Source organism: Gopherus evgoodei, unplaced genomic scaffold (assembly GCF_007399415.2).
Source record: "Gopherus evgoodei ecotype Sinaloan lineage unplaced genomic scaffold, rGopEvg1_v1.p scaffold_31_arrow_ctg1, whole genome shotgun sequence".
NCBI lineage: Eukaryota > Metazoa > Chordata > Testudines > Testudinidae > Gopherus > Gopherus evgoodei.
This window is the reverse complement of record NW_022059983.1, coordinates 6,356,776-6,369,444: the sequence shown is the minus strand read 5'-3', so window position 1 is coordinate 6,369,444 and position 12,669 is coordinate 6,356,776. Positions and strand designations below refer to the sequence as shown.

At 54.3% G+C, this 12,669-nt stretch overlaps 1 protein-coding gene across 7 annotated transcripts; it reads left to right on the top strand.

Moving 5' to 3' along the window:
* The first annotated feature begins 1,774 nt into the window (after nucleotides 1–1,774).
* On the top strand, nucleotides 1,775–12,194 carry LOC115640539 (phospholipase A2 inhibitor subunit gamma B-like). Of its 7 annotated transcripts, none has more exons than XM_030543381.1 (7): nucleotides 1,775–2,074; nucleotides 5,415–5,545; nucleotides 8,396–8,662; nucleotides 9,153–9,269; nucleotides 10,017–10,169; nucleotides 10,547–10,687; nucleotides 11,836–12,194. In XM_030543381.1, exons 3-7 carry the CDS (start codon nucleotides 8,614–8,616, stop codon nucleotides 12,045–12,047), a joined length of 672 nt encoding a protein of 223 aa, XP_030399241.1. In that variant the 5' UTR covers nucleotides 1,775–2,074; nucleotides 5,415–5,545; nucleotides 8,396–8,613; the 3' UTR covers nucleotides 12,048–12,194. The 7 variants fall into 7 exon arrangements, with proteins under 7 accessions (XP_030399241.1, XP_030399246.1, XP_030399244.1 ...); XM_030543384.1 differs by lacking the exon at nucleotides 1,775–2,074 and adding an exon at nucleotides 3,230–4,013; XM_030543386.1 differs by lacking the exon at nucleotides 5,415–5,545.
* The last annotated feature ends 475 nt before the right edge of the window (nucleotides 12,195–12,669 follow it).

Genomic DNA, 12,669 nt, shown 5'->3' with positions numbered 1-12,669 from the left:
CCCTATCTTTCCCTCCCAGCTCCTGGCAGTCAGAGGTTTAGGGACGCCCAGAGCAGGGGGTTGTGTCCCTGCTCATCCTGGCTAACAGCCATTTCTGGCCTTATTCCAGGAACTTCTCTAATTCTCTCCTGAACCCACTTATACTGTTGCCCATGCCCACATCCCCTGGCCATGAGTTCCACAGGTTAATTGTGCAGTGTGCAGAAGGGCACTGCCCCTTATATGTGTTAAACCTGCTGCCTGTTCGTTTCGTTGGGTGACCCCTGGTCCCGGTGCTGTGGCACAGGGGAAATAGCAGTTCTCTGTTCACTTTCTCCACCCCATGGCATGATTTTCTAGCCCTCTGTTGCACCCCCCTGTTGTGAGGGGGTGTGGCCCCCCCGACCCAGAGGAGGGAACCACTCTCTGTGCCCAGGTGGGTGGAGCCAGATCCGCCTCGCCCCTCCCACCGGCAGGGGGTAAACGGCACAGTCTGGCTATAGCTCTGCCGGAAGCACAGTCGGCGTCTTGTGGCCGGATTCCCCGCTGACTCAGTGGCGGCTTCTCCACCAGTGCTGGGGCCCTGGATCGGGGCCCAGTGGAGTTGGGTCAGCCCAGGCCCCCCCCGCCACCCCACCCCGAGGTGGCAGCCTCCCCTCTCCAGGTCAAGAGGCCTGGGTTTGTCGGCCACCCGCAGGAGCTGGGATGCCTGACTACGGTGTTTGCTCTGCCCGTGCTTAATGGGCCCAGGGACTAGAGACAGTTGGCTGCTCTGCCCAGATCAAGGACTGGAGCTTAGGGACTCCTGGGGGACCCTGCTCCTGCCTCGGGGCCGGAGCCTGTTCCCTGTTTGGGGGCCCAGCCCTGTTAGCCCGGTCAGGACGCTAACTCCGAGTTAATTTGCTAATTCCCCTCTGATACTCGGTGGTGGTCCCAACGGTGTAGCGGGGCGGTGTGGCCTCCGTACAACTCAGAGGGGGAGGAACTACCACCACACCACTACATCCCCCTGACTCATCTCTTCGCCAAGCTGAACGGCTCTAATCTGTTTAGTCTCGCCTCATATGGGAGCCGTTCCGTGCCTGAAGATTAGGCTCAGAAAGACCCCAGCGGGGAAATCAGGCAGCACAGGCTGAGGGTTACACAGCCCAGGAGAACATCAGTTCAGCCTCCAACGGGCACTGGGAGCCAGGACTCCTGGGTTCTATCCCCAGCTCTGGGAGGGCAGTGGGGTGTATTGGGTTAGGGGAGGGGGCATTGGGAGTCAGGACTCCTGGTTTCCATACAGAAAGATCTGGGGGTCTGGTGGCTGTCACCCCTTCCCCTCCCCCAGCACTATGCCCACAGCCCGGCTGCTGCATCCGACCACACTGAGGCCCAGCCAAGGGTATGAGCTGGCTCCCACTTCCATTTCCCCAACAGCACCGCAGGTGGCAGCGGTTTGAAAGTGAAGTGGAGTGGGTGGGGGACTGTGTCTACACTTCCAAAGGGGAGTTGTGGCTGCTGGGTTCTCTCCCTGCCATGGGGTGAGGAGTGTGGGTCAATGGCTGTGACGGGGGATCCCAGGGGAACAGTACAATGCCCACTGCCCTCACCCAGGTGCTGCTCAACAACAAGCCCTCACTGCCACTTCCTTATCTGCAAAATGCAGGGCCTGGGGCATCAGGTAACAACTGCTGACAGATGGCAGGGGTGGGGCAGGGAAAGCCCTTTCCTGGAAACAGCTGGGACAGATGCCAGCAGCTCCAAGAACGCCAACGCTGAAGTCTCCAAATGAACCCGGGGGCCCTCCAGCCAGCGCTGCTGCAGAGCAGCAAGATCAGGGGCTTTGCTGATGCAATTCCCCCTTTCCCGCCTGAGCAGCTAGTCAAAGTTCAGCTGCGGTTAATGTTGGACCGGGCTGGAATTTCAAAGTCCCCTGCTCCCGCACTGGAGATGTGACTCTCCCTGGCTCCAGTTAATGTTCTTGGATGTCTTTGTCCTTGACCCGGGAGGTCAGATCTCTGCCGCACCCTTAGCAGGGAACCGGGGACAGGACAGAGCGTGGCAGGAGATCAGCTCCCGACCCAAGGAGGGGTGAATTGCAAGCTAAAACGTATGTGGGTGTGAACCTGACTTGGAGTTTTCTGATTAGGGCTGGAGGGGGGGTTGCTGAACGTTGTTTGAGTAAGCATTGGGGTGGGGGGAGGTAGAATGGACACAGGTCCACTTGGAGGCAGGGATAAAGCCAACTCAGCTGCCTGGCAGCATGGTACGATCTCTTCCATTATTGGGATGGGGGTAAAACTTCCCCTTTGCTTTGGAGACCGCTCATCCAGTGATGGTTCCGACCTACCTGGCTCTCCTTACCACCTCTTCCTGGATTGCCTCCTGTCCGGCCAGAGCGTGGGTGTCTTTGAATGGAATCACTCAGGGATCAGCAAGTGAGATGTCCCCAGAAAGCTGTTATTCTCTCACCAAGCGTCTCAACTGATTGTGCTGTTGTAGATTTCATCCTTCTTGTCACCCCGTCAGTCATAGTTTGGGTTATCCAGCTAATTTTTATCCTTCTTCTGTCATTCCGAAACTCTAATTCTGGAGTCATCTCTCAATGTTCTTTCTAAGGATGTCTGGACAGAAGGGTCGACCACATCTAGTGCAATCTAGTGCAGATGTTGCCCTTTTAATGACACAGAAGTTGTGGGAAGCTGTTGGATGCAGTTTTTGCAAGCTGTGGCCTTCTCCTGGTTTCTTCCTCACGTCTTCAGTCGGATGTTATTAACTTCCTAAATAGGGGAAACTATTCGTTTGTTTCACCACTTGAGCACCAAGACACAGGTGTTGCCTTCCATGTGCATTTTATGTATTACCATACTTTTTGTCATCCTATCATCGAAACATAGAAGACAAGGGTTGGAAGAGACCTCAGGAGGTATCTAGTGCAACCCCCCTACTCAAAGCAGGACTAACCCCAATTAAATCATCCCAGCCAGGGCTTTGTCAAGCCAGGCTTAAAAACCTCTAAGGAAGGAGATTCCACCACCTCCCTAGGGAACCCATTCCAGTGCTTCACCACCCTCCTAAGGAAATAGTTTTTCCTAATATCCAACCTCGACCTCCCCCACTGCAACTTAAGACCATTGCTCCTTGTTCTGTCTTCTGCCACCCCTAAGAACAGCCGAGCTCCATCCTCTTTGGAAACCTCTTCAGGTAAAAGCAGCAAAGAGACTTGTGGCACCTTATAGGCTAACAGACATTTTGGAGCATGAGCTTTCGTGGGTGAATACCCACTTCGTCGAATGCAGGCACCATATTGAAAGCTTCGCTAAAGTCAAGATATATCATGTCCATTGCTTTTCCCATGTCCACAGAGCCAGTTATCTCATCATAGATATAATCATATCGTTAATCCTTGTTCCGTATTTCTTGCTGCCATTGCTCCCAAAAGGAAACAGTGCCATGAATTGGTTCCTTGGCGTGTCTTACATTGTTGATATCTGTGCTATTGACCTGCATGCCCTGGTTGGTGTCTTCTAAACGGTCCCTCATTCTGACTTCTACGTATATGCTAAATAGTTGGAATTATACAATGCAACCATGGCATTTACCTCTGTAATGCTGTAATACGCAGTTCACACTTCGTTCGGATTGCTGCTTTCTGTCCCCAGGACGAGCTTGTTATTAATTACAGATCTTGGAAGTCAATCCTACATTCTTCAAGAATATGTATCATCTTGTTGTGTTGGAGCTTATGAAATCCCTTCCCATACTCTACAAAGTACTTCTTTCCCACGCTAGCATAAGATCCTCTGGGCAAAAATTGCCTCTCTCATAGCCACTCCTAGGTGAAACCCTGCTGGCTTCTGCTAATTCTTGTCTCAAGATGTGTCCATGTGCCAACAACTTTCCACAGATCTGTGAGTGAGTGGCTTCTTGGGTTTATAGTTGTATGTTCTTCAAAGTCTCTAGCATTATCAAACTTCAGCAGAGGAATACCTCTTGGAGCCCTCCAGAAGTTCTCCTGGTGTGCATATCTGATTGAGAAGTTCTGGCAGGTAAGTTTCTGAATTGTCCTTCAGGGATTGTAGCATTTCAACCATGATCCATTCCTCCCCAGCTACTTCCCCTCACTTTATACTTTTTAGTGCTCTTTCTAGTCTCCACATTGGAATAGCCAGTGTTTTTTCTTCTCCGATTTCAATGTCTCTATCTTCCAGTTTTCCAAGATCATCAAACATTCTGTCACATATTCCATCCATCTTCCTAGGATGTTGTTGGCTTTGTGGCATCCTCCGACTCATTAGTTTTGATAGTTTGTTCCTTTTCTTAACTTTTCTATTTGTCTCATGGTTCTTTTTGTGGTTCAGTAAATCTCTTTGTGATTGTATCTGGTATTCTTTGATTTCAAGGCCTCTTTGTTCTAGCCATTTTTCCTTTGCCTCTTTGCATGCTTTTGGGATGTGTTTGTGTAACTTTCGATTTCCCTCACTTCACCAATCACTGCAATCTGTTCTTCAGTTTATTATTGGATGGTTTAGGATAAATAATTTTTGTAAAGTTTCTTTTTGTGTAATTTTTTATTGCATTAGACCTTTGACTAGAAACCTCATGTTTAGCAGAAGACACTGGAGAAGATGCAGTTTTAGGAACCATCTAAAAAAGGTCAGGAAAAGAGAGGAGGTTTGGCAGACATGGTTTTTGAAGACAGTAGCTCGAAGTGTCAGAGGATGCTGTTATCTCGGCCCTGCAAGTAGTTAGAAAGCTATGACGGCTCTTTTCACATTTTACTTTTGTAATTGTAAAAAAACCCACCCAGTTGTAAATGAGGGGGTTTTACCCTGTAATGGAAAATTTTCTTCACAAGTTACAAATACCGAGCCTACGATGGGCTTAAATTGCATTTGGTAAAGTGTTTGGATGAGCATTTTGGTTGGTTGGTTGGTTGGTTGGCTGGTGGGTTGGTTTTTCCACGCTGTTCAATTTATTTCAGGAAACTTTGCAAGACAACTGAATGCTATTGTGAAAGGATTGGGATCGTAAATCGTCTGTACAGCATTTTGTAATTCTTATTTCAGTGGATCTCTTTTTCTTTGGCTAAGGCAAAGCTGAACAGTTGAGTTGAGAGGTGTGTGCCAGATGGCATAATGTGTGTAAAAGGCATTATTCTAGTCTCTATAGGTTTTTATACCATGTCTATCACTGTAGTGTCTGAGTGTCTTCCAGAAGTCCTGCCACCCTGTCCCTGGTGTGACCAGCTTTCCTAAGTTGCATCCCAAGCCTTCCAAGGGGAGTTGGTTTCACTCATCCCTCTAACTCGATTTTCCAGTAGGAAGGGAGGAGGATTTCTCAGTGTGCACAGACGCCCAATGGGTGGGCAGGGCTGGCGAGGGGAATAGAATCTTATAGACTCTCCCGGGAGAAGTGTGCAAATCAAAGTTCTCATATTGCCATCACAGCACCTAACTGAGCCCATCTATAAAAAGAGAGAGACAGAGAAAGAACAGAGCGAGAGACGGGTGCAGCTTTTCCACTCTGCAGAACTAACCACCGACTTCAGCCAGACACACTTTACTGCAGGGAGCTTTTGGTAAGTGATACCCTGCTGGTCTGTTGGTGCTCTAACCACTAGACATCACTCCCCTGTTGTAGCCAGTGATAGAACCCAGGAGTCCTGGCTCCCAGCCTCCCCTCCCCATGCTATCCACTAGCTCACACTCCCTTTCCAGAGCTGGGGATAGAATCAAGGAGTCTTGCCTCCCAGCCCCCCCCCTCTAACCACTAAACCCCACTCCCCTCCCAGAGCCAGAGACAGAACCCAGCAGTCCTGGCTCCTAGACCCCTGCTCTAACCACTAGAAATCACTCCCTTGCTGGAGCCAGGAATAGAACTCAGGAGTCCTGGCTTGGAGCTCTGCCCTCCTCTAACACACTAGACCCCACTTCCTCCCACAGCCAGGGAGAGAACCCAGGAGTCCTGGCTCCTGGTGTCCCCTCCCCACACTGTCCATTAGTTCCCACTCCCTTTCCAGAGCTGAGGATAGAACCCAAGAGTCCTGGTTCCCAGGCCCCACCCCTGCTCTATTCACGAGTCACCACTCCCCACCCAGAGGCAGGGGTAGAAGGTGGGAGTCCTGGCTCCCAGCCCCACTCCTCCACCACACACATTGTAATGAAGGCAAGAGCCGGCTTGCAGTTCTGCAGCTGATGGGTGTGGTGGGGTTGTCTCAAAGGGAAAGCACCAGCAAGTGCGAACAGCTGCCTAAGCCTGGGGTGTGGGGGTGAGAGAGCCGCCCGCTGCTGCACGGGGTAAATTTACTCCCGGGTCAGTTCTTGGACTGCTTCAGCTGGGACCAGGGAGATCTGCTCTGTCCCCCCGTCACAAGGTTCAGTCCCTGCTAGTGGTGCCTCCTGCTGGCCATCCTGGGGACTAGCTCTGCCAGGCGTCAGGTTCTCCTCCAGCGTCTTTCTCTCCAGGAACCGCAGCGTCCTCTTCACGACTCAGCCCTCCAGCTGGGTCACTGTAGATGTTCCCCCCTCTTCCAGGGTATCAAATTCCCTCTTGAGCAATGCGCTCAGCATCAGCAGCCGGGAGGGGGACCCAGGCCCACTCTCTAAGCCAGCTCCCAGCTCAGGGACCGTGTAGTCAGCAGCCAAGTTCGGCACCATCCCATTCCTCACTGCTTTCCCCTGGAGCCTTCTGCTACCTCCTAACTCTCCCCGCTCCTCTGGGTTTGTGGGTCATAAACTCCTTCCTGTGGGCAACCTGCCTTTAGCCTCCCACCACAGCCCCCGCCCTTGCCAGGGAGCCTGGGGCAGAACAAAGCATGAGAGCAGCTGAGTGCCCAGATACATGGGGGAAACTGAGGCAGCTGCAGAGCACTGGCAATGCCATGACACCCTCCAAGGGCGGGAGGTGCCCAAGCGCAGTGCACAGGGGTGGGGGGCAGAGGGCAGAGGCAGCTGCCACCAGGAGGGAGAGGGAATGTCTCCCCCCCCGTCTGCTTGATAGTCTGTAGCAACATGAGTGACCCTGAGGAAGTGGGGGCGGCACCGCTGCTGTGTGGTGTGGGAAGCAAAACCCCACCTCCTTGTGGGGAGGGTCAGTAGATTTCCCCTCCCCCTGGGGAGCCTGGGGTGATGCTGCGGGGGCCCCCAGGCCCTGATCTCTGGAGAGTGGGGCTGTGGCAGGGTGGGGTAGGTCTGGAGGTCCCTCGCTGGAGGCCTCGTGGCCTTGCCTCACCCTGCCCGAGAACAGAGCAGAGAGAAATCCTCCAGGCAGCCTAGAGTGGTTGCAGAGGCGCGGCCAATCAGAGGGGCTGATGGAGCAGCCAATCCGGGACCAGAAGGGCCCTATATAAGACGAGCCGCAGAGCAGAGAAGTTCAGTTCCTGCCTGGAGCTCAGTGGGGGAGGACTGGGTGCCTGTCTGGCTAGATGAGCAGCAGGCCATGGGCAGCTCTCCAGGCAGAACCAAGCCCAGGGAAGGCTGCCAGAGACCGGCTGGCTGGATAAAGCAGCAGCAGGACCATGAAAAAGTCAGCGCAGGCAGGCTGAGCCCAGGGAACTGAGCCCAGGACCTCGCCGGACTTGAGGAGGGAACCGAGATGGGCCCTGCTGCTCTGGTTGTGGACTGAGCCCAGGGAGGGCTGCCGAAAAGGTCACCGGCTGCGGGTACCGACTGGACCCCGGCTGGGTGGTTGAAGAAGGCAGTGCCTCGGGGAAGAAGTCTCTGAGCTACAGCCCCATAGCAGGGCCGTGATAAGAACTCAGGACTGTATATCCTGAAAGTGGGCGGCAGCGTGTGTGGCTCGGCTGGAGACTGAGCTGCGAAGACCAGCCGAGAGAACCAGTGGCTGGGGGGCGCTTGCAAGAGGCAGCTGCCATCCTGCTGTGAGACTGAAAAAGCAAAGCAGGTCACACCTAACTGAGAGAAAGGGGGCCAGCCACGAGAGGTGGGTGCCCCACCCCCAGGAAGAACTGTGTTTGCAGGCACTATCGGCCAGAGAAAAGGGGCCATGCACAAGAGGCGGGCGCTGGGGCACACGAAGAGTTTGGCTCTGGAGGAGGGATAAGGGATCCCTCTGCTGTTAAAAGTTGTGCGTGGCTGAGAGCTGCTTTGCAGGGAGTTGGACGTTGTGTATCGAGGCCCGATTGCAATGGAAAGCTGTCGCTTTAAGAATGGGGGCAGGGAGTGGAGTTTCCTCGTCCTGCTGCCAGTCTTGGGGGCTCCATGGGGAAGCATGGGACCAGAAGCAGCCTGGAAGAAACCAGCCTAGAGAAAGGTGGACTGAGTTCTCTCACTATCATAGGGAGCAGCCTGCTTTGTGTCTCTCTTGTATGTGGTTGCTGTGTAGGATTGTTCTGGATCCCCAGAAACAGAGTCACCTTAGGCTGCAACCTTCAGCAGGAGTATTTGAGGTTTGTCTCTGACTTTTCCAGGTGGGTGCTGTGAATATACCAGCCACAGAGCAGGTCAGAGGTGCCGTTACTCCAGAACTGTGGCAAATGGCTCTGTAATTCCACCCACTCTGTCAACCGGCTCGTGCACGCGCCATCCCTCCTCTGGCTGAAATAAAATCAATCTTGTGATAAATCCCCTGGCAGGAGATTTGGCTGCATCACAGACCCCAGTGCCGACCTACTGTTTCTCCATCACCATGGAGGCTTCTCTTGTCATCTGCATCCTTGCTGCTCTCCTGGCTACGGGTGAGTGGGGTCTGTTCCTACAGGGCTGATATTTACTTCTCCAATGTACCATCAACTCAGAGCCACCCGCTGGGTGAAACTGTTAATTTAATGTAACTGATCATCAGCCACAGAATAACGGGGCCTGAGCTGGGAGCGTCTGTGTCTGAGGAGGAGAGGGCTGGAAGTCACAAAGTCCCCATGACAGTGAGTGAAACAAACGAAGGAAATTTTTATTCTTTAAATCACTGAAATGTCCTGACGGCATGGTTCAGAGGTGGCCAGAGGCCAAGGGCTTTTCTGACAGGGGATTGTCTCTGCTCCGAAAGGCAGATCTGAATTTCAGTAACGTGAGCTCAAGACGATATAAAAGGCATTTTGGCAGGATCCCCACTCGGGGTCAGTCGGCCATAGCTCTGTTGGTATCGGTGGGGCCAGATCCCAGCTGGGCTCAGTTCAATTCAAGGGAAGGGACAAATCTAGACACGTCATGTTCTCTCTCCTTCCCCAGGAGCCTCTCTGCAGTGTGAGGTTTGCGAAGGCCAAGGAACCAGCTGCATGGGCAGCATGCGGCCCTGCCCAGCTGGGGAGGACTCTTGTGCCATCGCTGTGACAGTAACCACAATGGGTACGTGAGATGGACCCTAACCAACCCAGGTCAGCGAACAGGCTGGGGAGCCAGGACGCCTGGGTTCTAGACTAGTCCCTCCTCTGGGGCACCCCCCAGCTCCCTCCCCTCCTATGGTGGTGCCTGGCTCCCTGGCTTCTGGGGTGTGTGTGTGTCTCTGTTTCCCCTGTTGAAGCTGCCCCATATTGTTTGAAATAGTTAAACATGCCCTGGAATCCGATCATCCATGTCCACAGGGAGCATCCAACCAACTGGGCTCCTGGAGGGCCACCCTGCCCCCATTTCCCCCTCAGCTGGGCTTTATGCAGGGCCTGATCCGGTGGGTATCCTCCGAGGGCGTCTCCTGGATCAGGCCCCGCAGGTGACATTGGCAGGGGAACACGTAGTTTGGGAATCCCACCATGGCTCGGGGCAAGAAGGATGCATGACGTCAGGATTTGGGCAGCCCTGCACATACCCACTGGTGGAAACTTTGGCAGCGAAAGGGTTTTATGGGCAGAAGAGTTGTGTGTGGGGGTGCCCAGTGTTACATGGCAGCTGCATGGGGAGCTGGGGGAGCTAAATGCTGGATTTAGGTGCTGAAATGGCTTTCTCTAGCCCTGTGGGACCTCGGGTGAGTCACGTCCCCTCTCTGTGCCTCTGTTTCCTCCTGGCTAGAGGAAGGCTAATGGCACCTGGGCATCATTGTAAAGAGGGCGTCAATGGGGTGGGAGTGGAAGGGGAATAAATCTGTCTTCTCCTATGCAGCGGGAGTGAACACCCAGAGCATTCACAAGGGCTGTGTGATGTCCAGCCAGTGTAGAGCTGGCCTCATCTCGATGAATTTTGGGTATGGAATGACAACAAGGACAAGTGTCGCCTGCTGCCTGGGAGACACCTGCAGAACAACCACAGTTGCAGGTACCTATCCCCATCTCGCCTCTCCCCCTCCATCCCCTGCACCTCCTGCCCCACGTTACCTTTCTGCGCCTGGTCCTCCTGCCCTGCAGGGGCGCCCCATGAAATAATACTGAGCCCTTGGCTGGGTGGAGTTTAGTGGGTGGGGTTTTAGGCTCCTGCCAGGTGTGAACCCAGCTGGCCCCACCCAGGGCGGGGTCCAGGGCTCCCTGCTGCAAACCCCTCCCCCGCCCCTGCTGCCCCCGGCGTCCCCGGAGCTACAGCTCCCCCTGCAGGGGGCACCCAGGGCTGAGCTGTGCAGCCCCCAGCTGCTCCCCCTGCCCCGACGCCTCCTGGGGCTCGTCCCCCGAGCTGACTGTGTTTGCTCCACTTCTTCCCAGTGCCCCCGGCTGACACCAAACCCAACGGCCGGCGCTGCCGCGGCTGCTACGCGTTGAACGCTGATCACTGCAATGAGCAAACCATAAATTGTACTGGATCCGAGACCCGATGTCTCGACGCTACTGGGACCATAACATCTGGTAACTTCAGTTCACTTATTCTGGAGTTATTTTTCCTTCGGTTCTCTCCCCAGCCCCCCCAGGGCAGAAGCAAGACGCTGTGTCGATTCCACAAGGTCAGGGGTTCACAAACTGTGGGCAGGACCCCAAAGTGGGTCATGACCCTGTTTTAATGGGGTCGCCGGGACCCGAGGGCTTCACCCCTGGGTGACGGGGCTCAGTTTACAGCCCCTTCTCCCCCGTGCCAGGGTTAAAGCCCTTGGGCTTCGGCTTTGCCCCCCTGCATGTCCCCCTCCCCAGGGCAGTGGGGCTCGGGCGAGCTCAGGCCTCAGTACCCCCGGCCTACCGGGGTCATTAGTAATTTCTGTTTTCAGAAGGGGGTCGCAGTGCAATGATGTTTGAGAACTGCTACGCTAGGTAAAGGTGTCGGTTGCAGATCAGGACACCTGGGTTCTGTTTCCAGCGCTGGCCTCCAGTGTGACCTTGGGCCAGTGTCTCCCCCTCCCTGTGCCTCTGGTTCTCCTCCCTCCATTGTGTGTCTATAGTTCAGTCTCTAACCTTTTAATGGCAGGGGCCTAGCTTAGCCCTGGGATGCCCTGTTGTGTCAGGCACTGGACTGACCCCTAACATCAGAGTCCCCTCTTCTGCCAGATACTCATAAGAAACAGTCCCTGCTGCCAAAGACAAAAGAATGGTCGTTCTCCCCCATTTTAAAGATGGGGAAACCGAGGCACAGAGCAGTGCCATGACTTGCCCAATGTCACACAGGAAGGCTGTGGCAGGGAATTGAACCTAGTTTGTGGAGTCCCACCATGGTGCTATAACTCACTACAAAGCCACCCTGCTTAGAGATCCCAGTTCTCCGACCAGCACTGGGCTGCTGCTTTGTAGATGAGTAACGGGGCTAATACGGGCCTGATCCATTATGAATACTCTTGGTGGGTGCTAAGGGACATGCTCAAGGACACACAATGTGTCTGCCACATTGGAGGAGGGGGAGGCAATCCAGGCCTAGACAGGCTGCGGGGAGCAGAGCAGACAGGGAGATGGAGGCTGGGGGGGAGCTTGGCGGGGCCCTGAGGAGGGGGAGGCCGTTGTGTCCTAGTCCAGCTTGAGGAGCGGAGCTGCTCTCCTGACCACAATCGCCTGCTTCCCTCCCGCCTCTGCAGGTCGAAACCAAATGCAGATGGTCATGAAGGGCTGCGTCTCCCAGTCCATCTGCGACCAGCTACAAGTGGGTTTGGGAAGCGTTGCAGGTGTCAATGAAAGTCTAACCACGGCCAAATGCACAGTGGAATCTGGTGCGGCGGACGGGGCTCCAGGACCAGCCAGGCTTCTCCCGGCCCTCACTGGGCTTCTCCTGCTGAAGCTTCTCTCCTGATTCCGACCCGGTGCAAGAGCGACATCACACTGAAATACACCCTGCAGCTTGCGTTAGCCCCTTTCTCCCGCAGCGCTTCCCGGCTCCTGCGTGGACTCACATCTCCCTTTATATTGCACTGAATAAAACACACGGGAGAGCAAAGTCTGGATTTGTTATTTCTCTCTTTATTTCAGTGAGGAAATTTTCATTCTCACCGGTGGAGTCAGCAAGAAGCCAGTTAAGAACAGAAGCGCGGCTGCACTGGGTCAGGTGAATGGTGCAGGTGGCCCGGTGTCCGACAGGGTCACCCCCAGAACTTCATGGGCAGTGCACAGAACGCTGCGATTTTGGAGAGACCCACCCCTGGCTTCCCCTCCCAGCTTGTGGCCATTGGTGGGGTAGGGACACCTGGAGTGTGGCATTGTCTCTGACCGTTTTTGCCAATAGCCATGGATGGCCCTAATCTCCAGGAATGGCTCTAGCTCTTTCCTGAACCCTGCTGTACTTTTGCTGGTCCCCTGGCAAGGAGTTCCACAGGCTAATTGTGTGGCGAAGGGAAAAGTACAGCCTCTTGTTTGTATGAAACCTGCTGCTTGTTCATTTCATTGGGCGACCCCTGGTTTTGGTGTTGTGGGACAGG

What these genes read in the sequence shown, in the direction of transcription:
- LOC115640539 (XM_030543386.1), top strand. Translation starts at nt 8,614, where the DNA reads ATGGAGGCTTCTCTTGTCATCTGCATCCTTGCTGCTCTCCTGGCTACG. An exon ending in CAGAACAACCACAGTTGCAG is followed by an intron (nt 10,170 to 10,546) that starts GTACCTATCCCC and finishes ACTTCTTCCCAG; the next exon opens with TGCCCCCGGCTGACACCAAA. An exon ending in TACTGGGACCATAACATCTG is followed by an intron (nt 10,688 to 11,835) that starts GTAACTTCAGTT and finishes CCGCCTCTGCAG; the next exon opens with GTCGAAACCAAATGCAGATG.